Source organism: Protopterus annectens, chromosome 5.part0, assembly GCF_019279795.1.
Source record: "Protopterus annectens isolate FY-2018-M chromosome 5.part0, PAN1.0, whole genome shotgun sequence".
NCBI lineage: Eukaryota > Metazoa > Chordata > Ceratodontiformes > Protopteridae > Protopterus > Protopterus annectens.
Genome location: NC_056735.1, coordinates 254921871 through 254949399, shown reverse-complemented (window position 1 = coordinate 254949399; position 27529 = coordinate 254921871). Strand labels below are relative to the sequence as shown.

The 27529-nt window shown below is 38.8% G+C and overlaps 1 protein-coding gene across 1 annotated transcript in view; it reads left to right on the top strand.

Annotated features, from left to right (window-relative positions):
- Positions 1-27529, top strand: part of ARFIP2 (ADP ribosylation factor interacting protein 2) — a gene marked incomplete in the record, with an annotated part of 1173031 nt that overhangs the window by 1010438 nt on the left and 135064 nt on the right. The window contains 1 exon segment of the mRNA XM_044072222.1: positions 16840-16995. Within this exon segment, the coding sequence (XP_043928157.1) occupies positions 16840-16995 (156 nt within the window).

Sequence of the window (27529 nt, the reverse complement as noted above, 5' to 3'; positions counted from 1 at the left end):
ACCATGGGTCCTGTTCAAGATAGAACAGGATAATCTCTCAAAATATTTTTGGTTACTCCCTTTTGGCCCAGATAGCATTGGTTCCCTCTACTGCCTCACAGGGTGGATCTGCGCACACAAGACAAGGGGCCTTTCATCCATCCCCACTTGTCCACTCTTCAGCTGACACTGTGGGTGATAGGGTTTTGATCCCTTTTAAAGCACCTTTTTTTCTGAGGACATGCTTTGGCTTCTGCAGGATGCCAGGAAACCCAATGCCAGGAAATTTTATTTATCCAAATGGAAGAGATTTTCTATTTGGTGTCTTGCTCGTAACCTGGATCCACTTTCTGTGGAAGTTCATTTGGTTCTCTCTTATTTGTAGAAATTGCTCAATGCTGGGTTGGCATAAAGCCCACCTGTCTGTTATTTCTGCTTGTCTACCTTTGACCCCCCCCCCCTTTGGTTTCTAGATTCGAGGGCAACATTTCTGAAAGGCATCCTTCTTCCTTCCTGGGACCTTAATTTTGTCCTGTAAAAATTGACACTGGCTACTTTTGAGCCTGAAGCTTCAGCCTCCTTACAGCATTGCTCTTGGAAGCCTGTTGTTCTTTTGGCCCTTACCTCAGTCAGGTGGGTGTCTGCACTGCAGGCACATATGGCTGTTCCTCCTTTTTTGCTTTTTCATAAGGATAGGGTTTCTATTTGTACTAATAATTATTTTATGCCCAAGATGGTTAATGAGTTGTCTCTTAATCAGTCTGTCCATTTGTCCACTTTTTTTTTGCTACTTCAGTCTGCTAGTGAGAAGGTTCTTCACACCTTGGATTTGCATAAACTACTCAGGTAAAACTAAAGCCATTCGTAAATCCGAAGAGTTTGTGTTTCCTTTCATCCTAGGTCTCTAGGTTTGGCTGTTTCTAAGCAAACTAAGTATTTCATGGATAGCTAAAGCTATTTTGTTTTGTTACCCCTTTCACGGTAAAAGCCTTCCTTCTGTTAAGGCTCATTCTCCCAGGGCTGTAACTTCTTCTGGTGCTTTTTTTTTTCAGAGGTTTGGATACTGATGCCATTCTTGAGGCAGCTGTTTGGACTTCTGTGCATACTTTTACCAAGCACTGTAAGCTGGATGTAGTTTCTAGGGCTAGAGCCGGATTTGCTAGGGCTATCATGCATGGCTTTCTTGAGGCCTCTGCTGGACCTTCCTCCTCCCACGTTTCCTCCTGAGCTTTTGCACTCTCCCTACTGTAAGGAGTACTGCAATAGTGATATGGAAGGACATATTACAATTGTGTAAAATCTTACCACAACAATAGATGTCCTTCTCTTCACTGTAGCTGCATTCGCTCGCTCCTTCTTCTACTGCAACAGTGAAGAGAATGCACAAATCATCAGAATGTTTGCATGTTGCCCCTAACCATGATTAACAAGGGCAGTAAACCTCTCCATTCATCCATATTACATTTGAATATTGTAGAAGTTCTTTGCTTTATGTTGAGAGGAATATGATTCCAAAGAAGTGGTATTCTCTGTGATACATCTATATTTCTCCAAGATGTTCTTTTTATGTTGTGAAAGAGATTGAGAACTCTTGAGCAGGTGTTTATGCCCCCTCTTGACTTTTTAATGTGACAGGATAGGGTCTGTTGAGGCTCTATGCAAGGCAGAGATTGCCCATCAGTAGCCTTTATGACACCGAGAAGACAGACAAGACTTTTAGATGGACTATGATCCTTTCCTTTGCATTACAGATGCAGCTGGTCAGTCTTATGGGTCTATAATTACCCGGGCTGATTGACACCCCACTTTTAATCCTCCATTTATCTGGTATAAAGCCTGTTTGGAGGCTGACATTAAATAGCCACTGTAAGGAGGGGTGGGGGTGGCAAGTCCTGTTTTCAGGCTGGCCAGTAGGCAGCCTGGTATGTTATCTGTTCCCGTAGGAGTACTGTTTGTTGTTTGTAGGCCTTAGACTGCGCTTTGAGGACTTGCTGTTGGGAAATTGGGGGAGGGGGGGTGTAACTGCAGGTATGTGATCTTTGAATGTAAAAGGGGAGGTGGTGAAGTTTGACTTAACCAATCTACTAGTGGACACATTTATGTCCTTTGGGCCATTTAGTGTTATCTCAGTTCTACACATTGCTAGACTTTGCTCGCTAGATGGCTATACTTACCTCATACCTAGCTTTCATTGATTTGATCAGGGTCCAGAGTTTAACAAAAGGATTTTTTGGCATCTTGTATTTTAATTTTTTTTTGCATGCAGTGAGGTTTTTTGTTTTCTGTTATTTAAAGCTTGTTTATATTTCCATTACACCATAGACAGTTGTTCTATGAAGCATGTGCATTAAATTTGGCAGTAAAGGATTCTATATAAGCAGTAGAGTCATCAGCTTGCAAGGTGATTTTGAATTTAGCCAGGTCATCACTCAGTTTTTGTAAAATGATCTCTAAATATTGAGATATTGGAAGATGCTTCTGGCGTCAGTGTTATGGTGAAAGTGACAGATTTATGATCTGATTTGACCAGGGTAGAAGTTAAAATTGTTGTGAGCATAGCAGTCAAACATTGGTATTTTCTTGCCCCTGGTGGGGTGCAGGCTAATTGGTCCAGAAAGTTTGTATTGATGAACACACATTTGAGGGTATACAAGTCTCCCAGACAATGGAGGTTGAAGTCTAAGAGAAATGTGTTTAATGTAATGTATAGGGTCTCTGTATAATTCAGGTAGGAGGTATGTACTTTAGATGACATAAAAGGGTCCTTTAGTTAACTATTATATGATAAGAGGTTTTATTTATAGTAAGTTGGTCATGGAGGAGGTCTAGATTATTATCTTGTCAGCAAGTCTGAAGGTGGTGTTTTTTAATGAATAATTAAGACACCACCACCTTTAATGCCTTTGTCTAGTGCAGTAGGCCTGAATGTGTGGTAGGCTTTGAAATCTACTGATGTAGTGCTGTTGATGGTCTTGAGCCAGGTCTGTGTGATGCATATGTCATTGCTTTTCAGGGTAAGAAGTGTTTGTAGGTAGTGGAGTTTTTTGTTACTGCTTCTAGTGTTGAGCAGCAGTACCTTTATGCTGTCTTGATTCTGTTTTGTTATTTTGGAAGCTTTAGAAGACTGACATTACCTAAAAAAGGCACTATGGATGACAATATATAAACACCCTGGAGGGAGAGGTGCAGGCCATCGCTGGGCATCCTTCCACAAAAGTGTTTTTTACTGAAAAAGCACTTTCGCGGAAGTATGCCTGCAGCTAGAGGGAGTCATGTGGGAATGACTGTTGCAGAGATCGTACTACGATGCAGATAAGGGAATATTCCCTTTTCCTCACTGTAGTGCGATCTCGGAGTGAGAATATTAAAGTAGGGGGGTGTGGGGGTGCAGGGGGGTTTGCCTCCCTGCATAAAAGTAGATTTACTGTTTTATTTATTTATTTATTTTTTTACACACTTTAACAAAAGCGCTTTTTTGGTGAAAGCGCTTTTGTTAGTGTGTTCGGTGATTGTGTATTCGGACTATTGAACTTTCGTTCAATAGTCCTAGATCCGTGTCAGACACACATTTTGAGAGCCCCTTCGTGTCTCTCTTCTTATAGTCCAAGAAGTCATTTATACCTACATGCAATGACTGACTTTTATGCATTTGTGGTACAGGGACTTGCATGTGGTATACTATTGAAGCTTTACTAGAAAGCTAGCATAAGTAAATTGTAAGAGTACAGTGGAAATCTACCACTAGAATCCATGGATGTGAAAGTTTGTTGTTATGAAGAATTTAAGTATCTAAGCATGTACAGTGCGTCCTATAAAAGTTTAAGGCCAGATCTGTGGTATATAGTGCATTTAGTGACAACTACCTCTGGAAATTCTTGGGGTTGTCAAAGAGTAGTAGAGAATCATTGGACATCCTGTGCAGGGGAGTATATATGACTGAGAGCTGTATTGACTGGTTCTCTGAGACAGTAGCTAACACTTGGAATAGACTATGAAATTATATTAAAACAAGCACTAGTTTAGATATTTTTAAGAGCAGCTTGGACACTTTTTGGGAATATCTGTTTTGGTATATTGGCAGGCTAGAAGGGGATTATTGTCTATGCCTGAATTTCCTTCCCTTTTTGCAATGAATTTTCTGAATTTATCAATTTTTTTTGTATGTAGTTATAAGGCTTTCTGTAAATTTAATTTGATTGCATTGAGCTACAGGCCAGTTTGCTGTTTCAGATTACTTGGTTCTTCTTTTTATTTCTGGACTGGGGTGCTAAATCAGTGGTGAGTTTGCTGTTTCCCATCCTTTGGGCCAGATTACATTTAACTAGAGTAAGGGAAGCACTTTGCTTTATGTCAAGAAGACAGTGATTCCAAAGAAGTGATGTTTTCTGTGATACATATCCGTCCCTCCAACATATGTTGTAGAAGAGATTGAGATCTCTTGAGCAGGTGTTTATGCCACTGTTGGATTTATGAATGTGTAGTAGATCTGTGGGGATAGGGTCTGTTGAGGCTGTGTATGAGAGGCAAAGATTGTCCTTCTGTAGCCTGTATGATACTGAGAAGAGGGAAAGGCTTTGAGATGGTGAGTATAGTTTTTATGATTTCGGCCCTTGATTTTTTTTGGTGAGAAAGCATTGTGGTTGCTCAGGTTGTGTCCAGTGTTTGGACAGGTACATACTAAGGGGCATTATGTGCAGTAATCAGCCTTATTAGTGAAAAATAAAGGGGAATGATCATATCCCTGGACCCACACAACATATTCTTATTAATAAGTTGTGCAGTGAAAAAGCACTTGTACATGATGATCTAAGGACAGTTTGCTCTCCACTTAGATTCCCAGGTCCCTAACGACAGGGTCAATCACTTCAGGTGTTTGTTGTCTATGTGATAGTTACAGATCATGCTTGCCAGAGGGGACTATTTTACATTTTCTGGCATTTAGCTTTAGTCCAAGGTTTTGACGCAATATATTTGCTTGGGAAAGGCCCTCTTGGAGGATCTTGGGTGTCTTCTACAGAGTTTGATAGCACAGAGTTTACAGTCGTCTGGAAACATCATCACCTGTTAAAATTTTAACATTATATGTAATCTAAAAGAAGTAGATGCCAAAGAGGAGTCCCCCAGTCACTGAACCTTGGGGTACACTACTAGTGACAGGTGTTTTGGAGGAGATAAAGTTACCTACCCTAATCTTTTGAGTTCTGTTTGTGAGTCAGTTTGCTATCCAGTGAATTACATAGGGATTAGCATTTGTCTTGGAAATTTTATCAACAATACCAGTGTGTGGGATGGGATGGTGCTGAATGTCTCTGCAAGGTCTAAATATGCAGTGTATACTGTTTTTCCCCTCATCCTTTTCAAAGAAGTTGACATGGTTAAGCAGGCAGGATCTGCCCCTTGATAAAACTGAACTAACATGGGTCAAGAGTTTATAGTTTAGCTGTGTCCATATTTTATGTTTTCATATTAATCATTTTCTTAGCCTTACATTTGAGACTGGTCGGACTTGTGGATCTGTAATTATGCTGATCCATTGACACCCCACCTTTGTGCAGGGGAATGACTATTGTCCTCCATTTGTCCATCATAAAGCCTTATTGGAGGATGATAATGAATAGTGTATGTAGGGGACTTGAATGGTCTAGTTTCAGGCTGGCCAGTAGATATTCTGCTGTATTATCTGACCCCATAGAAGCAATGTTCTTGGCATTGGAAAGTGCTTAGATGTGAATATGTGATCTGGAAAGGTGGGGGTGGGGGGGTGAAGTTGGAGTTAAATCTTCTAGTAAACTGGTTATGTCCTCAGAGTCTGAGTATATTATGCCATTTACTATTAGCTTTTAATTTCTCCAAGTCTTTTGGGTGTCTATACCATGACGGGAATGGACCCCATTCCTAAGTCAAAGTACGATTAAAGTTCATGAAATTAGTATCGTTTCAATCTTTGATGTCAGCCAGAAGTGCTTCTCGCTGCACCAGCAATGTGCCCAGTAATGACTCCTCCTGCAATTCGTACAGTGTTACATATATTGGTAACATACCTAAATACGTTTGTGGATACTTTTTTATAGGATCCATTGCTCCTAATACTGTTGGAACTGTCTGGGTATCTTTCTTCCACATTGCTCTTGTTTCTGCCTGCAAAACCTGATATTTTATGACTTTGTGTCTCTCTGTATGCAAGACACTGTAGTCACTGGGTGTGGCGATTTAAGTGACCAGTGCTACTTTTGTTTTCTTTTCATGGACCACTGTATCTGGTTTCCTAGCATCTGTCTTTTGAACTGTTGGTAATGGGTGATCCCATGTGATGTAAACTTCATCATTTTCTATGATACTTTGTGGCTTATATTTCCAGTGTTTTTCAGCCACTTCAGTACCAAAATGTTTGCAGAATCCCCGGTGCAACAGTCTTGCCACATTATTGTGCCTTTCAGCATACAGTCCCTCTGCCATTAGTATGTTACAGCCAGCAATGGTGTGCAACTGTTTCCAATTCTGTTTTACAAAACCTACATTTGTCTGTTTCTCCTGCATGTTCAGTGGACCTTATAAACCAACGTGTACGTAGCCCACTTTCTTGGGCCACCAATATTAACCTTTCATCTCTTGGTTTGAATTTGCCTCTCCTTAACCATTCCTGCATTCGATCCTGATCAACATGGGCTTCTTCCAAAAGTTTTCTATACTTGCAACTATATTTATGCATTTTCCACATTTCTTCCCTTCTCATCTGGTCCTTCACCTTATATTGTTTCTTTTGTTTTTTGGCACATTCAGTTGCTGCCTGATTTGTATCTACTTCTGGTTTGATTTCCATTCCTGCCTGATACCGATATGGTTCTTCTAGACTAAGCAGGGAAGTCATCTTAGCTTTATTCTCCTCATGTTTCAAAACTTTCATTACATTTGGGTCTTGTGAGGTCAGCAGATATCTGTGCAGTTCCACGATTGCAGAGCTATACATGTAATCAGTTTCACGGATGCCCATCCTTCTTTCGGAATAGGGAATATATGATCTTGATATGCTCTGATTTTTTAAATCATTTGGTGAGCATGAAGCATCCTTGTTTTCCTGTCTAATCTATCCAACACGTTTTGGGGCCAGTCAGTCACTCCAAAACTGTAAGTTAGGACAGGAAGAGCAAATTGGATTATAGCTTGAATTTTGTTGCTAGGTGCCAATGCTGTTTTTAGGATTAAAGTCTTCTAAAGTATTCCTTACCAAGTTTTGTTCACATTTGTTCATGTTGTCCCTTCATCAGTTCCCAGATATTTATACACTCCCACTTGCTCAAGTTCTTTTATATTACATTCCTTTCCCAGGCTGAGGTTTTCTTGGTGCTGCCGCTTTCCTGCTTTAAAGGTTGCTTTTGCACATTTATCAAGACCAAGTGACATTCTTGTATCATCTGAAAAAATTTTGACAACTTGCAGTTGTACTTTCAGTTCCTCATCTAATGAGCTATACAGTTTTAAATAATCGACAAAGAGAAGATGAGAAGTCTTTACTTTGTTGTTTTCTAGGAGCCAAATTATAACCATGGCCTAAGCTGTTAAGTAGACAGCTTAATGGGTTAAGGGCAAGAAAGAATAGCAGTGGTGACAGTCACCTTGGAACATCCCCCTTTGAATTTTTATCCCTGGAATAATAATTTGTCCTTTTTAATGGCTTAATTGCAAAGTGGTCTGACACTGTTTCATGGGCACTGTTTTAAATAATCGACAAAGAGAAGATGAGAAGTCTTTATACTTTGTTGTTTTCTAGGAGCCAAATTATAACCATGGCCTAAGCTGTTAAGTAGACAGCTTAATGGGTTAAGGGAAAGAAAGAATAGCAGTGGTGACAGAGTCACCTTGGAATATCGCCCTTTGAATTTTTATCCCTGGAATAATAATTTGTCCTTTTTAATGGCTTAATTGCAAAGTGGTCTGACACTGTTTCATGGGCACTGTAATGTAGTCAATCAGTATAGGGTGTATCTTAAAAAAAATTAAGCACTCTTTTTATCCGTGAATGTGGGATACTATCAAATGCTTTTTTTATAGTCAATCCATGCCATACTTGGATTCTTCCCCTTTTTACAGTTCTCCACTATGACTTTATTTAACAACAAATGATCTTTTGTTCCATATGACTTTCTTTTATTGCCCTTTTGTTCTATTGCCATAATTAAGTTTTCTTCTAAATGACTGCAAACTCTGTCAGCATCAATTCCAGTGTATAGTTTATACATCGTCAGAAGGCAACTTATTGGTCTGTAATTTTTAGAGTAGCTTACAGGTTCACTCCTAAGTAGGAACATTGTTTTTCCTGTTGTTGGCCAGGTTGGTATCTGTTCAGGGTGTGCATATAAGTAGTTCTTACTCATGGCTAAATCTTCGTGCAAAGATGTTAATACTTTTAACCAGAAGTTAGGTACTGCATCTGGGCCTGGGATTTTCAATTAGAGGCTTTTCTTAACTTTGTTTTAATCTCTCTGGCTGTTAGTTCATTCCCTTTCATACCCTTCACCTTTAAACTTCTTATTTTCTTTTACTTCTATCCATTTCGCACTTTATGTTCCACAGGATCCTCATAAGTACTTCTCCAAAATTATTTATTTTACATTTGTTAACCGGGAAAATCCAGCTGGACCAGGTCCATTTTCAGTGGAGGCCCAGGGAGAAAAGCTCCACAATTAAGAAGACATTTATACAATTACAGATATACATACATTTATACAATTTGAGATCTTCATACAAAAACAGGTAATAGTGAAAAATGTATTTGCAAGTAGAGTTATTCTTACTTTAACTATAGTTAAAACTTGCACCACAAGACTAAGATGTTTTGAGAAATAGTACAAGGGTTCAATGAATGGGTTTAGACAGATATTTTTCAGAGTTTGGCTTCCAGTAGTTACCTGGATTCTGCAGGACAAAAGGTACAGTTTGCGATAGTTTTACAAAGGTAGTAAGAACTGCTTACAGATGTAGTAAGTATGTATAGAAGGGAGCAAAAGAACACTATGATATGTGATGAGTCAGTGTGTCAATGTGCCTAGATATAGTGTGGTATTTAGACTGGAGTAGATTGATAGGAGATCAATGTGCATAGATATAGTGTGATATTTAGACTGGAGTAGATTTATAGAAGAAAGTATAGGGATTGTCATGTGATACATGGGCAAATCCAAGTTGTCCTGAGATGAGATTTGAGTGATTGTTTGAAGTTTGCATTTTTTGTTGTGGAGGTTATATTGCTGGGGAGATTGTTCCATTTTTTGGCTATGATGTGGGAATATAGGGCTTTTTCCTGCAGTGTTGTTAGCAGTAGTAACACTGAGTAGGGGTTTATTGGAAGAGCGTAGAGGGCGACTGGAAGAGTGGGAGGTTATTAGATTACTGAGGGCTGGAGTTTTGTCTGGGTGCTTTCTGATGTTAAAGGCATAGGTGAGTTGTTGGTAAGATAGTAGGTTAGGAAATTCCAGCCATTTAATTTCTTTTAGTACTTGGCAGTGATGTGTTCTAAAGGGGGAATTATTGGTATATTTAGCTATTTTGTTGTAACATGCTTCTAACTTAACCAGATCTGATTTTTTAGTGTGGGTTAGGATAGGTGTGGCATAAGTAAGTGTTGATAGGAGGTGTGTTTGAGCTAAAGTGATTTGTGCCTTTTCTGTGAGATCGTTTTTGTGCATGTATAGATGTTAATATATCTAGTTCTTCTTTTTTGGGCGTTCTTTCAATTCCTTTTACCTGGTTTCCCAATTCTCTTTCAAGACTTTTTTGGGTCATCATTAAATTGCTTATTTTCTACTTTTCATCTGTGTATCTTCTAAGTTTTTCCTCCTGTGCTGAGATTTTTAATTTATTTGTGATAGTACATGATAGATCCTGATCTTTTCTAATACTGCACATTGCTTTTATCACGTCTATCTTTCTAAGTATTTTTGTTGATCTGTTCCCTCTTCTAGACTTTTCTAACATTGACACTTCTTGTCTCAATTGCTTTATAGTTTTCTCTATTCAATACTTCCATGATGGTATTCGATCTCTCCCCTTCCTTTCCCTCACTACCCTATGTTCTTGTGGTAGAACTTTTTCAGTTATTAATTTAGCTGCACAGTAATAAATCTTGTTTACTTCTGTTATAGCACATGGATCTCTGTGGACTGTCCTAATTACTGTATTCATTTATTTTATCAAACTTCTGACTTTTTGAGTTTTATTGACCTTCTGCAGTCTATTTCATTGATCTTAATATGTCTATCTCTGTTAAATCAAGCAAATATTCTCTTAGCTCATTTTCTTCCAAACTGAGGGCACATCCCTTGTTTTCCATTTCCTGTGTGCATTCTATAGAATCTTCCTGTGGCGCATCCTCTCCAATTTCATCCTGTACCATCCGTTGCTCTGTCATATGGCAAATCATTATCCTATCAGTCCTCAACATTGACTGTATCAGAGTTTCCACAGTTTCCTGTTCCTTCCCTTGCTGTCCGGCTTCAAGTGAATGCTTATACTGGTTTACTGTGGAAGGCTCCAAAATATCTTCATATAGCACCTGAACAATTCTTTCCCATTCCACTGGTTTCCCCTTAATTTGGATGTCCATTGCTCTATCCTGATGTGTTGATTTCCGAATTAGATTTTCTACACTGAATCCTTCACTTTGCAGATACTCCATAACTTCAGTTTCTGTTTCTTTAACTTCTTCATTACTAATCTCCTTTTCCTCTTTATTTTCTTATTTTTTGTATTGTAAATTTTTCCATGTCCGGATTCTTTTGCCTGTATTTCTCTTCAAATATCTTTGGTGCTGCTCTTTTTGTATTGATTAGTTTTGCTTTCTTCTTTGCGTATGTATTACACCATATTAAATCTCTTTTTCTTTCCCATGTCCATATTTTTTCAGATGTCTCCTGATCTTCCCGTGTCTCCTTACTTTGGGGATTCATTCCATCATGCTGTGATGTAACCTGTGTTAGACCTTCTACACCACATCCTTCACTTCGCAGGCACTCCATAAGTTCAGCATCTATTTTTTTTTTACTTTTACTTTACTAATCTTATTTTCTACATTCCCTCTTTGCGATATTATTTTTTATTGTGAAACTTTCTATATCTGGATGCCTTTGGCTGTATTTCTGTTTGAATATCTTTCAGGCTGCTTTCTTTATATTGATTAATTTGCCTTTCACCTTTGCATAAATATTGCACTATATCAAATCTCACTCTTTCCCTTGTCCATATTTCTTTATACTTTTCAAAAATCTCTAGGTTTTGTTGTTTATATTTTCTTACTTCCTCAGATGCTTCTTTTTCCAAACAGATCAAAGTTTCTTGGTCTATATACTGTTTTTTCACAAATCTGTTGTATTAATGAACACACATTTTACTTGAGGCTTCTGACAGTATTTCTTGAGGAAGTATTGTTCATTCTTCTTAATTTCTCTCTTAATCTTTGTATATTTTGTGTCTGGAAATTCTGGGCTTTTTGCATAATAGTAACAATACATAATTTCTTTCTTATCCTCAATAGTTCTTTGCAGTGTTTGATATTGTCTGTTATATTTCTAATACAGTTAAAGAAAGTTTTATGATTGGCTTTTGCCTTACTGGTTATTTTTACCTTATTGCTACCTTTGATTTATTTGATCACAGACCTGGAGTTCCTCGTTAAGTTTAGCAAGAGCATTTTTGACATCGTGAGACTTGTATTTATTATTGCATACAGTGTGTTTCTTCATTTACTGTAGAGCCTGTTTATATTTGGTTTATTCACATATGCATATAATTTGGTAGTTAATTATTCTATATATGCAGTGGGGTCATTAGATTGGGGGGGGGGTATTGAATTCATCCAGGTCTTCACTTACGTTTAGTAGATTAGCTTTTGCATAATCTCTGAATACTGAGGTATTTGAAGATTCTTCTGGCTTCAGTCTTAAAGTGAATGTGTGTCATTGTGGTCCAGTTTGACTAGGGAAACATTTACTAGTGGAGAGCAGAGCTGTCCCAAATTGATGAGGACCAAGTGCAGATTTATTTTCTTCCCTAGTTGGGGTGCTGACTGACTGGTTCAGAGAGTTTGTATTAATGAATCCTAGAAATTTCTGACCATACATGACTGAGGATATACAAATCTCTCAGTGGATGGATGGGTAGTTGAGGTTGTTTAGGAGAATGGAGTCTGACTATATACATGGAGACAGCATACTTGTCTGATAGGAGGTATTGGTCATGGGGAACACAGAGGGTGTCCTATAGTTAACTATATGATAATGGGTGGTTGTTATTGGTAAGTTGGACATGGTGGAGGTCCAGTGCCTTTAGTACCATTTGTCTAGTGAGGTGAGCATGAACGCAAGGCAGGTGTTGAAACTCTGCTGTTGGTGTGCTCTCAATGGTCTGGAACTGCATGTCCATGACTGTTGAGTGGTTCATCATTGTGTCACACTAAGGAGTCACCTGTGTCTGGGAGATTGGGTTGTGTGTGTGTGTGTGGGGGGGGGGGGGTTGCCTTACAGTCTCTTGAGCGGTGACAGTGTGATGTACAGTACATGTTGGGTGCTGCCTGAGTTGAATGATAGCAAGGTGGCTGAGGTGCGTGTTTCTCCGGTTCCGTTTTGGAGACCTTTGTGGTGTAGGTAGGTTACTTTTTTTTCTTTCCAAACACGATGTCACAAGTGATCAAACTATATTAACATAAACATTATACTTCACATATATCGCTATATGTCATATAACCTAAGCAATATGACTGGTCTATATTGTGTACACTTATAGTGTGGTGTTGTGTTACTGACACTGTTTGTTATTTGTTTACTGACACTCTGTTTGCTGTTTGTAATGGCTTTAATCAAGTGCTTTTCCTCCAGTAACAGTGTATAATACATCTTTCACACAGTATGTCACTTAAATTAGTTAGTTGTCAGTAAACATAAGACAATTACAATATTGCCTCACGATGCCCATTTCAACCAATATGGCTGCGTAGGCAGTTGATTACTTCCCTGCCGTAATGTGCACCGAGTGCCACCACAGACCCCATTTCCTCTTTAACCTTGAATAGGATAAAGCAGTTGTCAGAAAAATGAATGAATGAAAAAATAAATGAAGGCATTACAGTTCACTAATTTATGGTTAAAGAGAATTTTGTTTTAAAATATATCCACACTTTTAGGATCACCTGAATTTGGTGGGTATGGCCTGCTCTACAGAGACAGTGCCAGAACCAGACAGTGGTTCTGTATCCATTTCTGTAGATGTGGTCACTGTAGCAAGGCAGTCGGGGGTGGGAGATCTATCCAGAAGTACTGAAAGTATGCTAGACTTTTTTCTGTGTTGTCATTAATGAGCTTTTTCAGCATTTCTGGGAAGGTTGAGGCAGGATTTCTCTATTGACAGACAGTATAGCTGTCTGATGGTCCATATTTTCAAAAAGGAGAATGAGGGAAGAGTCAGATTACCTTCAGAAGTATGTCATAACTCTGGAAAGAAGTTTTCAACCAGTAGCTGAGCTTCTTTTTCAGAAGTCAGTGCAGGTTGCATCTTGTCTGTAGAACAGTGGATTGGCTGTTTGCCCTTGGACAGATATTGTAGGAATTATGGGAGTTAGCCAGTACTTTTTCCTGTTTTTTTTTTTGGACTTGAAGGCATATGACTGTGAACTCAGAAATATTTTGCAAAAATGCTCCATCAGTGCCATTGAGTCTCTGCATTTCATGAGTGACAGTTGAGGATAAATTATTGGCATTCATTTGAATACATTGTCAGAGAGTGTAGCACTATAGCAAAAGTATCTTGTCTCCCCACCTGTTTCCTTTTCATGGGCAGTACCAGAAATCTGAAGATTATCCAGTTTGTAGACATGAAGGTTGAATCTTTGCTTGCATTGAGTCACTGTGATCTCCAGTGTCCACTGGAGTGATTTACTGCTGTGTGTGAATCAGAATATAAATCAACACTTCCAGATCAAAGGTTGGATTTCTTTCCCACAAGAGACTCTGCAGGAAGTAGCTGTTTCAGGTGGATGGAGTTTATGTATCTTGAGATCTCGTTCATGAATTACTGTACAGGGGATCAGGAGGCTGACCAAAAGATTGATGCAGAGGTGACTACTGCAAGTATTATACCTAACAGTGGTAGGGAAGTGAGAGCTGAGTGTTCCAAAGAACCTGTGTTTACCAGTTAGTATGCAGCTTTATCCTTGTCTGTGATTGAGTTTGGGGACGTGATTGAATGGATGAGATACAGACAGGAAAAGTGAGATTTTTTTCACGGGTAGCTTGGCTTAATATGCATTGAAAAATGAGAAGTGCAGCAGTCCAAGTACCATAAAATATTGTAATTTTTTTTTTTTTTTTTTTTGCTCGAGAGTAGACAGCTGAGCTAATTTGAGCACCATTTGAGGATGTTCCCTTGCCACCTTTAACAAGAGTTGTAGCAGCAACAGCCCAGTGAGAGAGAGAGACCGAGACCTACTGCTGACTCAGGATGTGTTGGAGGAATTATATTTCTCAGCTGGCCTTGGAATGTATGGGGGGTCTCAGAAAGAGTTTAAAACTACTGATCGGCGTAGGTAAGTCTGTTTTAACCTGATCAGCTGATGAGTTGGGAAGCTGTTAACTGCTGTATCAGAGGGATGACTTTTCTGCTGTATTTTTTCTGGGTCTTCTGAAACTTTAGTTTGGCAGGGCATTGTGGGTAAAGGGAAGAGCTTGAGATTTCTAGGATCCGATGATCTGGTAGAAATGGCCGAGTCGGATCCGAGTCTGGGATCCAAATCCCATTAGTTGAGAGAGAATAAAAGTGGATAACGCATGTGAGGCTTTATGGTGTGTACATAACTTCTTATTTTCCTGGATCTCACATGGCAATGGGGTCACCCCAGTATAGACCTTTTCACCCCTCAGCAAAACAGACATATGCAAAGGTTCTTCTCCAGAATCCAACAAGCAGGGATGTGAAGTGTGAACATCTTCTCCTTCAAATGGACAGACCTCTTCCTATATGCCTTTTCACCACTACCCTTGATTCCCAGGGTACTGATGAAAGTAAGGTCAGAGAGGCTGAGAAAAGTACTCATAGCCCCCTTCTGGCCAAGGCAGCATTGGTTCTCCCTCCTGTTGACTCATTATGGGGAGATGTTACATTCTCCCCAAAAGTGATCTCACTCAGCTAAAGAGGTCTGTCATTCATCATCACCTGACCACTCCCAAACTAGCTGCATGGAGGATTGACTTTTGACCCCAAATAATGACCGGTACCGTACAGAAGTGCTGTGTATTTTGAGAGAGGCAAAAAAACTGACCACCAGAAAATCGCACACATCCAAATGAAAAGGTTTTCTTTCTGGTGCAAGGACAAGAATATCAGTCATCCTCATGCGGACATTAACCTAGTGTTTGAAATTGTGGGCCATTCTTATTCCAGTATTAAGGTACATGCTTCTGCCACCTGTCTGAATTGCTCCACCTATCTTTTTTCACCCCCACTTGAAACAATTCCTAAAATGGAGTCTTATATCTCAGGCCTTCCAGAAGAAACACTTTCCCCACCTGAGATCTAAACTATGTATTAGAAAAAAAATACTTTACCACCTTCATCTACTTTAAAGATGCTAACGTGGAAGACCACTGTACTGATAGTCACCACCTCAACTCGGCAGATCTCGGAGCTACAAGCCCTGATATGTAAGGAACCCTTCATTGTGTTTCACAGGGACAAGGTAACCCTCAGAACTAACCCTTCTTTTATGCCCAACTTAATATCATAACCCTCCTTGAATCAAGCCATGTACTTACAGATGATCTTTCCAAACCCACATAGTAAAGCTCTGCGAGTACTACATTCCCTGGATGTACACTGACAGATCAGGTATTACCTAGGTGGGCCAAAGTTCTATGATAGGGTAGATCAAATGTTAGTGGCCTTTGCAGAAGGTAAATAAAGCAGACCTGTATCCAAACAGACTATTTCTAAATGGATAGCCAACTGCATCACTTTCTGTTCTTCCCATTTTGGTAAGCCTGTACCAGCCCATTTCAGGGCTTACTCCACCAGACACAGGGTAGACGCAATTGCCTTTCATAAGAGTATCCGTACCCAGGCTAGCCTGGAAGCTTCCACATGAACATCTTCCACACACTTACTAAACTCTTCTATTTAAGCAACACCTCCATGGTGAGGGCCAGGTTTCCTTTTGCCGTCCTGCAGATCCTGCTTTCTCAGGGGCCATCAGACAGCCTGCCATCAAGTTTGTAACTTTGGGAGTCCTTTCAGGATTCAGTACTGCAACATTGACTATGAAGAACATAGTACAGTTATCTGGCTTTTCGTAATTGTCGATGTTTAAGTAGATTAGTGTTGCAGTACAAACTCCCACCCTCCTTCCCCTGTGTCTGTTAGCCTCTCCCCCATTCTGGGTGGTGGGTTGGTAGTTATTACCCATCATCATCCCCATACTTCTGTTAATACTCCATGGTTGGATTATCTCCTTTCCTTGTATAAAGCTGTGACATCTGGTAGGGTCATGCTGTCCTCAGGCATCAGAGTGCTGTTCACCACCTAGAAAGACCTGAAGATGGCAACAGTGAAGACCCCTTTTATACCCTGACCACCAAATATCTGTCTGCAGGCATCTGTCTGCTAGGGATGATGTAAAGACACTGGAAGTTGGACCCAGTCCCTGACTTCTGCATGGCAGGAAGACCCAAGAAACAGTACTGCAACATTGATCTACTTGAACATTTACAGTTATGGTAAGTGACAACTGTACTTTTTAAAGCCAAAACTGATTTCATACTAGGCAAGCACACAGATTATCAGTTAACTTTTATGTGCACTGTTCATTTCTTTCCATCTTGGTAGGAGGAGTTTGGCTATAATGCAGAAACTCAGAAACTGTTGTGTAAGAATGGTGAAACACTTCTGGGAGCAGTGAATTTCTTTGTATCCAGCATCAATACACTTGTGAACAAGACCATGGAGGACACCCTCATGACAGTGAAACTGTATGAGACTGCCGTGAGACTAGTGTGGTGATGGACAAGTACTGTATTCCTTGATATATTGTTGATATAAAATATTTGTCTCGATTAGCTAGTTGATGGTCTTCATAAAGCACTGAGACAGTATGATTGATCTTTTATTTGTTCTAGCAATGCTTCTTTTCCTCCGTCGTATAAAATTGGTTGGTTTTGTAAGAAAGATTTTTTTTCCTGCATTTTCCAGCATTTATTCAGTAATGCTTACTGCCCAGATTATTGCAGCAGGCACTAGTGGCCTTTTGAATTTGCTGCATTCCATTCTTGCGGCCCCATTTTTACAGGAGCATAGGACTGAGGCTGTCCATAAGATCACATTTAAAATGGTATGAAGTATGTGCTAGAAGATGTGAAGAGATTCTGCGAAGAAAGTAATATGAATACTCTCAAGAGAAGTAACCTGGTAGATGCATTTAAAGCCCTTGAGGGTGCCTTGGCACTTTGAATGAACAGATGCATAGTCTCACAGCAATGAAGTTGTCCAGAGGTCAGTGGCTCGCCCAGCAGGAAACACTGCTTGCCTATTATAAACTTTGAAAGAGTATTTTGTAGGCTTTAGTCAGTTTTGGTAAACCACGTGTTATTGTAGTTGAATATTTCACATTTATTTCTGCAGCATATGTACTAAAGTCTCTTGCATAGTACTGTGATGGAAGTCGGTCATTACATGTATGCACAAAAGTGCATCTTCACCAGAGTTCCAGAAACACTTTTGTAGAATCTATACATCAGTTGCAGTGTAGAGAAGGAGAATATTTATAAATACTGTGTTTTGAATGATGTACAACACTTGAGTAAAGACGCAGATGAAGCAGCACAAGTATGCCAAGGTAGTGGTTTAACAAAAAAATGAAAATAATCCAGTACAACATGGTAGAAACCAAGCGAGCAAGTTAGAAGCTTTTATTTAAAATATTCATCTCATGGAGGCATTGAACTACTGATGAGGGTGAGATTGTTTTTTTTTTTTGTGTGTGTAGAATTTGGCACTGATATTTCAAAGTGAATGTAGTCATTCTGGAAAATTGAAACAGAGTGCAAACATGCACTTGCATAATAAGAGGGAACCTGGGGCAAAGCAGTTCCAGCTTTATTGGGAGGACTAGGTAAGGGGAAACGGAGAAGACATTTAGCCACGCCACTGATGGAGTGTTGTAGTCTGCTATTCAGAAAATTCTGTTGTGGCAAGTTTGGGGCCAAATGTAATTGGTAATAGTAACAGGAACGTGGACAGTGCTGGAGTCAACAGCCTGAAAGGTATAGACTTTTACAAGCGTTAGAGAGTTTTTGCATGTTACGCATACACACTTAAATATTTATGTAGAAACTCTTTAGTTAAGAGCAGCTTTAATTTAAGATTTCAGTAAACAAAAGACTGCAGTGAAACAAATCTTCAGCCAAGTAGACTGTCTTCCTTCGTATTGAGTCTTTACCTTTTGCATTTCATTGAGCCCTTAGCTGTATAACAAAAATACATACATTTAAATGGTTAAAGGAGCAAGACATGAACACACATCTTGTTAAAAAAATAACTTGACCACAGTGTAGTAATAAACAAAATCTCACTACTGTTGAAATCTACAAATTTAGTACCGTCAGCCTAATAAGAGGTGAAGTTCCTTTTTTAGATGAACAATCTTCTGTGTGATTCCTTGCTGCTTACCACATAATGTAGTGTATATTTTCTGAATTAATTTGCTCTTTTATTCTGTTCATCTTGTGATGCTGTTTCCAGCATCCTGTAAGGAGTAGTTAATCAGTTGTATATGATGGAAATATGCATCCGTGTATATTAATTAAAAGTGAGCTCAGAACAAAGTTTCTTTCAGCCCATTTTTCAGTCAGTTCCATGTACCAAGGAAAGAATATTTTTCTAGTGTACTGTGCTGAATTCCCTGGATTATTTGCTGCTGCCTAAGAGGTGAAAGTTTCATGTCCTTTCAACAACACAATGAAATGTCCACCTTAAATCCCTTCATCTGGCAGATTTCCAAGGGATGAAACACTGAACAGTTTATTTTAGAGGCATCCTGCCTTAGGTAGTTCTATGACAGTTATTTGTTCCGATTTCTGTTTCTGCACCAGTTCATTTCATGAATGTGATGAACATTGGTGTAGTTTCTGCTAGGTACAGCATTACTAATGTCAAATATTACAGCAAGTCTTTGCCTGGTAGTCCAAATAGTTTAACTTATTTTTACTCAGTTGAGTAGATTGTGTGCACCAGTCAGAGATCACTTGATGGACAGTCCTAGTAGCTGTGTAGTAACATGAATGCTTAAACTTTGTTTTCCTTTTGCAGTTTTGCATGCACTGTGTGTGTGTGTGTGTGTGTGGGGGGGGGGGGGGGGGGGGTAAAGACTTTAATTTCATCTGACCTGAACTCACTAAACTGCAGTTTGTGTTTCATTTGTACGTTTTTCTACTGGATTCATTGAAGGTAAGACTGGGTTGGTAAATCTAAGAATGATTTGCTTAATTTTGGATTGCTTGTAGTGCTCATTTTATTGTTTTTCAGGTTTGTCTTGTAGTATGGTGATGTGGTTGGTAGTTGTGTGGACAGTGGTAAGGAAGTTAGTCTTCTTCCCTTCTGTTATGAGATCTGAGTTTGTGTGTAAAATATTTATTTATTTAACATTTGTTTACTGGGGAAGTCCGACTGGGCAAGTTGCCCATTTTCAGTGGAGGCCCTGGGTGAAAAGCTCCACATATTAACAGTGTAATACAGTATTTTAAACGTAATGAAACAAATAGAGAAATTATAGTAATAAATCGCATATTATCACAGTTCAAGTTCGTAACAAAGCTCACAGGATCACATCATAACACATATTTTGGCAGTTACATGTAGTAACAAAAAATCATATGAATCAGTATCGTTTACAGCGAGACAGTATGAGTATTAATATAGTGTCTCATAGATGCCTGTTTGGTACTGTAAATTGTTATGTTTAACGTTGTTCTACTTACAATGCTATAGGTTCAGTAAACAAACAGAGGTGTAGTGAAAGTGGAGAGTAGAAGGAGAGAGGGTGAGGATGGGAGAAAATAAGGGTATTCAGTAAGCAAAGAGTTATAGTGAAAGTAAAGAGCAGGAAGGGAGAGGGAGGAGGGTAGAAAAGGTTCAGCCTGGTGTGGAGCAGGAGCATAACCAGTTGTCATCTAGGTGGGAATTGAGCAGTTTTTTTTGAAGTGCGTTAGGTTTGCTCTATTTAGTATGTTTTTTTTGGGGGGGGGCAAGATATAGTTACATAGTTGGGATATAGTGAGTCTCCAAAGCTGTTTTTGGATTTTGCATCTGAGTATTAATTTTTCCAAGGATTCCTGCTATTGAGGTGGATTTGTACTAGATCAAGTAGGGATAGACATTTGTCAGATTGGTAAATAATGGAAATGGCCATGGTAAGTTGGTTTAAGGTTAGTAGGTTTGGCAGCTCTAGCCATTTGTGTTGTTTTAGAGCAAGACAATGCTGGGTTCTGTGGGGCAGGTTATTGGCAAATCTGGCTCTCTTTTGGTAGCATGATGCAAGTTTGCTTAAGTCTGATTTTTTGAGATTAGTAAATATAGAGGAGGCATAGAATAGAGTGGATAGTAGGTGGGTCCTGGCTATAGCTTGTCTGGAAGAGTTGGTTAAGAAAGACTTTATTCTGTAAAGGGAACCTAATTTAACGTGGGTGTTTTTGATGGTGAGGGGTGTGTGTATGTCAAATTTGAACTTATCTAGACTGATACCTAGTAGCTTGGTTTCTGAGGTGGGTTGATTAGAGTTTGATTGGATGAGGTGATTGTAAAGTCCTGGTGGTGCAAATTTGTTCTGTGAGATTAGTTAGGAAACAGCATTAGTTTGGTTTTGTTGGCATTAAGGATGAGCTGGTATTTTTCTGAGAAAGACTCGATGGCATTAAAAGATTTTTGGGCATCATCATGTAATTGTTTTAGAGTAGGTGCGGAGCGAATGACAGTGGAGTCATGTGCATATTGTATGATGGAAGCAAGGTTAGTAGCTTTGTGCAGGTTATTGGTCAGAACTGTGAAAAGCAGAGTCCCAGGAATTGAACCTTGTGGAACATCTACTGCAATGGGAAGTGGGAAGGAGAGGTAATCTTGCCATTTGACTGTTTGACAACGGTCATATAGGTAATTTTGGAACAAGATTAGAGAGGTTTTAGATATGTCAAGTGACACTAGCTCATGTAAGAGTTGTTCATGGGACACTGTCTCAAAAGTCTTTGACATGTCGAGAAATATCAAGGCAACCATTTGGTCGTTGTTTTTTAGCTGGTTAAAATTACTGGTAAATTTGAGGAGTGCACTGGTGGTACTATGACCTGATCTAAATCCGTGTTGCGTGTTGGAAAGGAACTTATTGGATAGTGGGTGTTGCATTAGTTGCGAATGGATGCACTTTTTTAAGATTTTAGAAAGAGGGGATAGTATAGATATTGGCCTATAGTTACATAGTTCTAGTGAGGAAGCCTTTTTTATGGAGTGGAATTACATAGCAGGATTTCCACATTTTAGGTACATACTGTTTGGTGATAAATCTGTTGATCCTTATTGAAACTGGGTAACATGACATCAGCTGCTAATTTGAGGTAGTCATTTGGCTGTGTGTGTATGTGTGTGTATTATATGTAATATGTATGTGCATATTTATATATATATATATATATATATATATATATATATATATATATATATATATATAAAATATATATATATATATATATATATATATAGATATAGATATGGTTGTATGTATATTGTGTGTGTGTATGTGTGTGTGTGTGTGTGTGTGTGTGTATATATATATATATATATATATATATATATATATATATATATATATATATATATATATAATGTACTGCGGTGGTGGTGCTGCGGTAGCGTTGTCGCCTCACAGTAAGACGTTGTCCGGTTCGATTTTCAGAAAGAGCGTCTTCTGTGTAGAGACTTGAGTGAATGGGTGTACCTTCGTGGAAGGTTGTGTGTCAGGGCTGGCAACTCGGCACGTAAAAATCTACTGCCAATCATTAGTGGACTGGAGTTCCGCTGTGGCAACCCCTAGCCGGGAAAAGCTGAAAGACACAACAATATATATATATATATATATATATATATATATATATATATATATATATGTAAATGTGTGCATGTGTGTGTGTATATGTATGTTTACTATCAAATGTTTGACACTTACCTTAATGCCTTTCAAAAGGTCAAAGGTAAAGGTGCAAAAGTTTAAAATTGCGAGTGCAAATCTTCGCTGTTTACAGTTGGATTTCATTACATTAGGGATTGGGAAAAGTACCTTTTTCCTCATTGTAGTGTAATCTCAGAATTAGGATATATAATTTGCAGGGGGTGTGGAGGTGCATGGGGACTTGCCCCCCTGCGAAACATTTGTAGGACATCTCCAAACATCCAGGTAAGTTGGATAATGTGGAATTTGCCATTACTGCATTAGTTGTTGTGAGCAAATGGTGTGCACGTTTTCGTCATTTCTCGCAAAACTGATTTAGTAAATTATATATGTATGTATGTGTGTGCATATATGGGTCTACTTCTAATGACCGAAACGCCGATTCGCCGACAGTGAAATCACCGACACGAAACGACCGACAACGCAGTTGACCGACATGCTCGAATCCCGACAGACGGAAGACCGACAAGGGGAATGTGTAAGCGCGACCTGGTAAGTATGCGATAGTGAGGGATTTAGGAGTAGGGAGCGGACAGGTAAGTGTGCAATACTCAGGGATGTAGGGTTAGGGTGTGTGATAGGTGAGTGTGCGGTAGTGTCGGAGCTTGGGGTTCGGGGTGTGTAAGTGAGTTAGGGTTAGGGTGCAGGTAGGGAGAGTGTGCTGTAGTGTCGGAGCTTGGGGTTCGGGGTGTGTAAGTGAGTTAGGGTTAGGGTGCAGGTAGGGAGAGTGTGCGGTAGTGTCGGAGCTTGGGGTTCGGGGTGTGTAAGTGAGTTAGGGTTAGGGTGCAGGTAGGGAGAGTGTGCGGTAGTGTCGGACCTTAGGGTTAGGGTTTGGGTTAGGGCTAGTGGATATGTGTTGTAGTGTACTGTGTTGTTTACGTGTAGTGTGTCGGTGTTATGGTGTTCGGTGTTTCGCGTTGTCGGGTTTGTGTGTTGTCGGTTTTCTGCCGTCGGTGATTTCACTGTCGGCGAATCGGCGTTTCGGTCATTAGAAGTAGACCCGCATATATATATATGTATGTGTATAATATATATATATATATTCAAAATGGAAAAGTTAATTGAGGCTTTGGTGAAGTCTTCTACAGCTCTTTAAGGAAAAGATGCAGCCAATGACCAGCACTTGCTCAGTCTTCAACAGCAGATATCTGTGATGATGAACCAGATATACTGCTCAGTACTTAGCTTAACAGGTGTCAGTCTTACCAAAATACTCCAGTTGTTAAAGTAATAAAGGATAGAAAAGTAGAAACGTGTTAAAGAAGGGCTATGGTTAAGAATGCATCAATATAAGTAGGTGGAAATTGAGGCTGAGAAAAGTTAGACTCTATATTGATATGTCAGCACTCAAAATGCCGAGTGCCGACAAGTACCCCCCTCCACAAAAACAAAAAAACAGAAACACTGGAAAAGAGCAAATTTTTAAAATTGATTGCACACACCCCAAACTTATATATGCCAACTCTGAGATAACCATACTTCAGAGAAAAGGGAATGTTCCAAGAAATGACATCTCAGTCTTAGTTGTATGAAAGTCCATTGTTTTGGCCATTCATTTTCCATATTTTAGGACCCACTCTTGTTTTGGCTATTCATTTCCATATTTCAGGACCCAATCCAGCAGGTCCCAGCATTTCAAATGGTTACAGAAAATTGATCTCCTACTGAAGAAGGAATCAGGAAGCTTTAACGGAGTCTTAAACTAAAGCAGAGAACCAGTCAGAACAAGAACCAGGGCTCTAATAGTAAACAAAAGCAAGATATCTAGTGCAGAAGAGGAAGTAAATTGCCAGTTCCCATGGCAGAAGAAAGTGATTTTGTTAGTAAACTTTTGTAAAAGATGACCCAGATGAATGGGAAACCTTTGCTTATATTTATACGAAGAGAGTCCACATCCTCATTTCTTAGTACTGATTAAAGTAATGCTGACTTGACTGACCTTCAGATAAACTATGTAATTTTCAAGAAGACCCACTGGAAAGACAATATACTGAGTAAAGGTAGAGAAAGTTGTGAGAGTAGATGTGATAACAGTGGAACAGAAAGTCTCACTGCAAACCTATACTTTGAACTGTGAAATGGCCCTGTTCTACAGGGCAACAAAATGTAAAGAATGGATATTGAGCTTATTAGTCCATGACCTTTTAGAAATCTTTTTGATGAAGGTAAGATGTTCCCATATTTTGAGTGGTCATTTAGGAATGGATACGACCGAAGGAAGGTTTTTATTTGGACTATACTTGTCTGCTCTTATGAAAAACAAAGTTTTTGTGTAAATTGCCATGAATATCAATGAAAGCACTTTAGCCCATGGTTTGAGTTCTCTGACATCATTGCCTTTCGTGGAAGCCCCATTTGAGAGAATGGCAAGGCATATCATAGGTCAATTTATAAAGTCCAGGTAAAGGGCATATATATATATATATATATATATATATATATATATATATATATATATATATATCCTGTTAATTCTTTATTATGCATCAAATTTTTCTGAGACAGTACACCTATGAAACGTGAATGCAAAGTACATAGCAAAAAAAAGTACAGTTATGCTGCTTTAGAGTAGGAATACTCCCAAGAATTTCTTACTGGCTGAGGCACCTCATTTGTGTCTAGAGTAATGCATGAACTTTGGTTATTTATTCATTCATGTTAGTCTGATCGGTGTTCTATCCCAGTAAACAATCAGTTTCAGACTCAGCCTGGGATTTAACACAGCAAGTAACAACAAATTGAATGCATATAAAGCAAATGGTTACAGGAGTAAGATTTCAGACCAGTTAACTTTTGTTGTGGAAAAGCAAAACTACTAAGGGAAAACAGATGTAATGCTTTTTTCTAGATGGAATGATGTAATGAAGCCTTAGAGCACAGCTGGGGAATCGAAATGCATAATAATGTGAGCTTGTTTTGTTCTTTCTTGTTTTCCCTTGGAAGAACTTAGCGACACCTGAGAAAGGTGTCTTGTGTCTTGAATACTTTCTGACTTTAGTATGGATTTTCTTTATTGACTCTTTCCAGCATAACTGATTTTTTCCATTTGCACTTTTTCATTCCTTTGCACATGTAACCAGTAACTGTACTGTTTAATTGGTGCTTATGTAAAGTTTATTCACTGTTAAGATTTTGTATCTGCTCTTTATTATGTACATAGTATTTTTGCTTTGTGAAAGGAAGGTTATAATTTATTTTCTACTAAGCTGTAGGTTCCCATTTCCAGTAATCTATATTGTTTGGTCCTATTACCAGTGAAAATATAAATGTGAAAGATTTTGGTTTTGGCTTAATTAAGACTGTCAAGTAACTGGAGGCCCTGGCCAGTTCCAGAATGGTGGCAGTGCTACCGTGCTACAGAGAAAGCTATGATAAATTTAAGAATTCTGTTAGCTTTTTCCTGAGACTTGTGTATGTGTGCAAATAATTTGTTTAAAGGCAGTTACCCCAGGTAGGGGGTCACTGGAAGACACTGTGGTTCACAGGAAGATCAGTGAGAAATGGGTCAGTATGCTAGGTCAGATACTCTTCTCTGTGGGTGACCTGATGTGCATTCTAATCAAGGAGCATATTTGAAAGCTTATGCCCATGACATTTAAACATATTAATATGAATCAGTCTTCTGTGCACTTTCTTTTTTAAATATTTTATTGAATTATCATAAACAAACCATATTAACAAGTTCACATTTACAAACATTATACATCACGCATGTTGTTCTATACGATATAATCAATGCAGTGTTACACAAATTGTTCAGTTCCTGCCTTCTCTTAAACCTCATTCCTTTCCCAAAATATTTTTCTGCATGCATTGTTCCCACAATTTCCATTTTTTTATGTAATTTACTCCTACCCTTTTCTAAAGATCCCTTCTCCTGTTTTTTATATCTGTTACAATCTTCAGTACTTAAAGTATAGTTGGTTTAGACTTTAATTTTCATTTTCTAGTAGTTGCTTTTTTGGCAGCTGCCAGAATTAAACATAAGGCATTGCTATGTGTAGGCAATTCAGAACCATTATCCCAGCTCAAAAGGATCAATTTCCTTTGTTAACACTCATTTTACTATCCCCATATTCATGACAGAGTACTCTGTAGGGAATTTTTTAAAGTCTGCCAACTCATTACACTCCAAGAGCATATGCTTCCAAGTACCTCTTTCTTCCCCATTACACCTACAATATTTGCCATCTACCTGAGGAAAAATTATTTGAAGTCTGCTTGGGCTGCAAAAGTATGTATGCAAACACTTCCAGGCAAAAATACTAAATCTGGTATATTTTGTTGCATGTTTGGGAACCATACATATGTCCTCCTCCCATTGTTTTTGTGAATTGCTTATTTAATCTCTCTTCCCAATCATTTCTGACTTTCTGATTCATATAGTTATCGTGCAGTAATTTATTTGCCCTACTAATAATGTCTTTTTTTTAACAGTAGCTTCTTTTCTAGATTCAAATAAAAACTCAACCAGTGCAGATTTTTCATGTAAGATACCCCTATCCATTTCTCTTTGCCTGTACTCTGGTAATAACCCCCAATAGGGAAAGGTAATCTCTAGCCTGCAATCCAGATGTATTCTTTTCCTCTGATTATTTGCTCCCAATACCTTGATTCTTTTGCCAGCCCCCTCTTGCCTATTCTTTGTACCCATAATTGTAGTCACCCCCTATCCACTTTCTTTGTTTCTTCTACTTTAACCTGCTAAGTACCAGAGTTGTGACTTGAGAACCCTTCCACCTGGGGCTGGCTAGAGCCATTTTTTCTTATTAGGATGGCTACGTGTGTAGGCATCACATTTTGGTGGCATTGGCCCCTTTTCATCATATAGCTGGTTGGCAGTAGTGGAATTCAAGCTTTGTGCTAACCATCACAGTATGTATGTTTCCAGAGAAAGTCAAGACCTATGTAACTTGTTGCGAACTCAGATATATGAGACATTATCAATGTCTCAAAAACAGGAAGTAAAAAAACTTTGTACTCTGGTATAATGGCATAATCTGATGTTATTTTCATTCATTCCTCAACTGTAGGGTTCAGATCCAATACTCAGATCTGACTCTGCAACCACTTCCAGCTCATAGAACACTGAAACTCTCGAGCTCCTCCCTTACCCACAATGTCGTAGTCATCTAACATACCTCAGATCTCGCTTCCTGCTTACGTATTCAGATGTGGTCACTGCTTACTCTCAAGTGAACATATTATTTCAGTGAGTTAGTCATTTTATTGTACTATAATCTTTCTTGGCCTTCCTCACTATTTACTATCTTTATATTTCCCCCTAATTTTCTGTATAGAAAATTC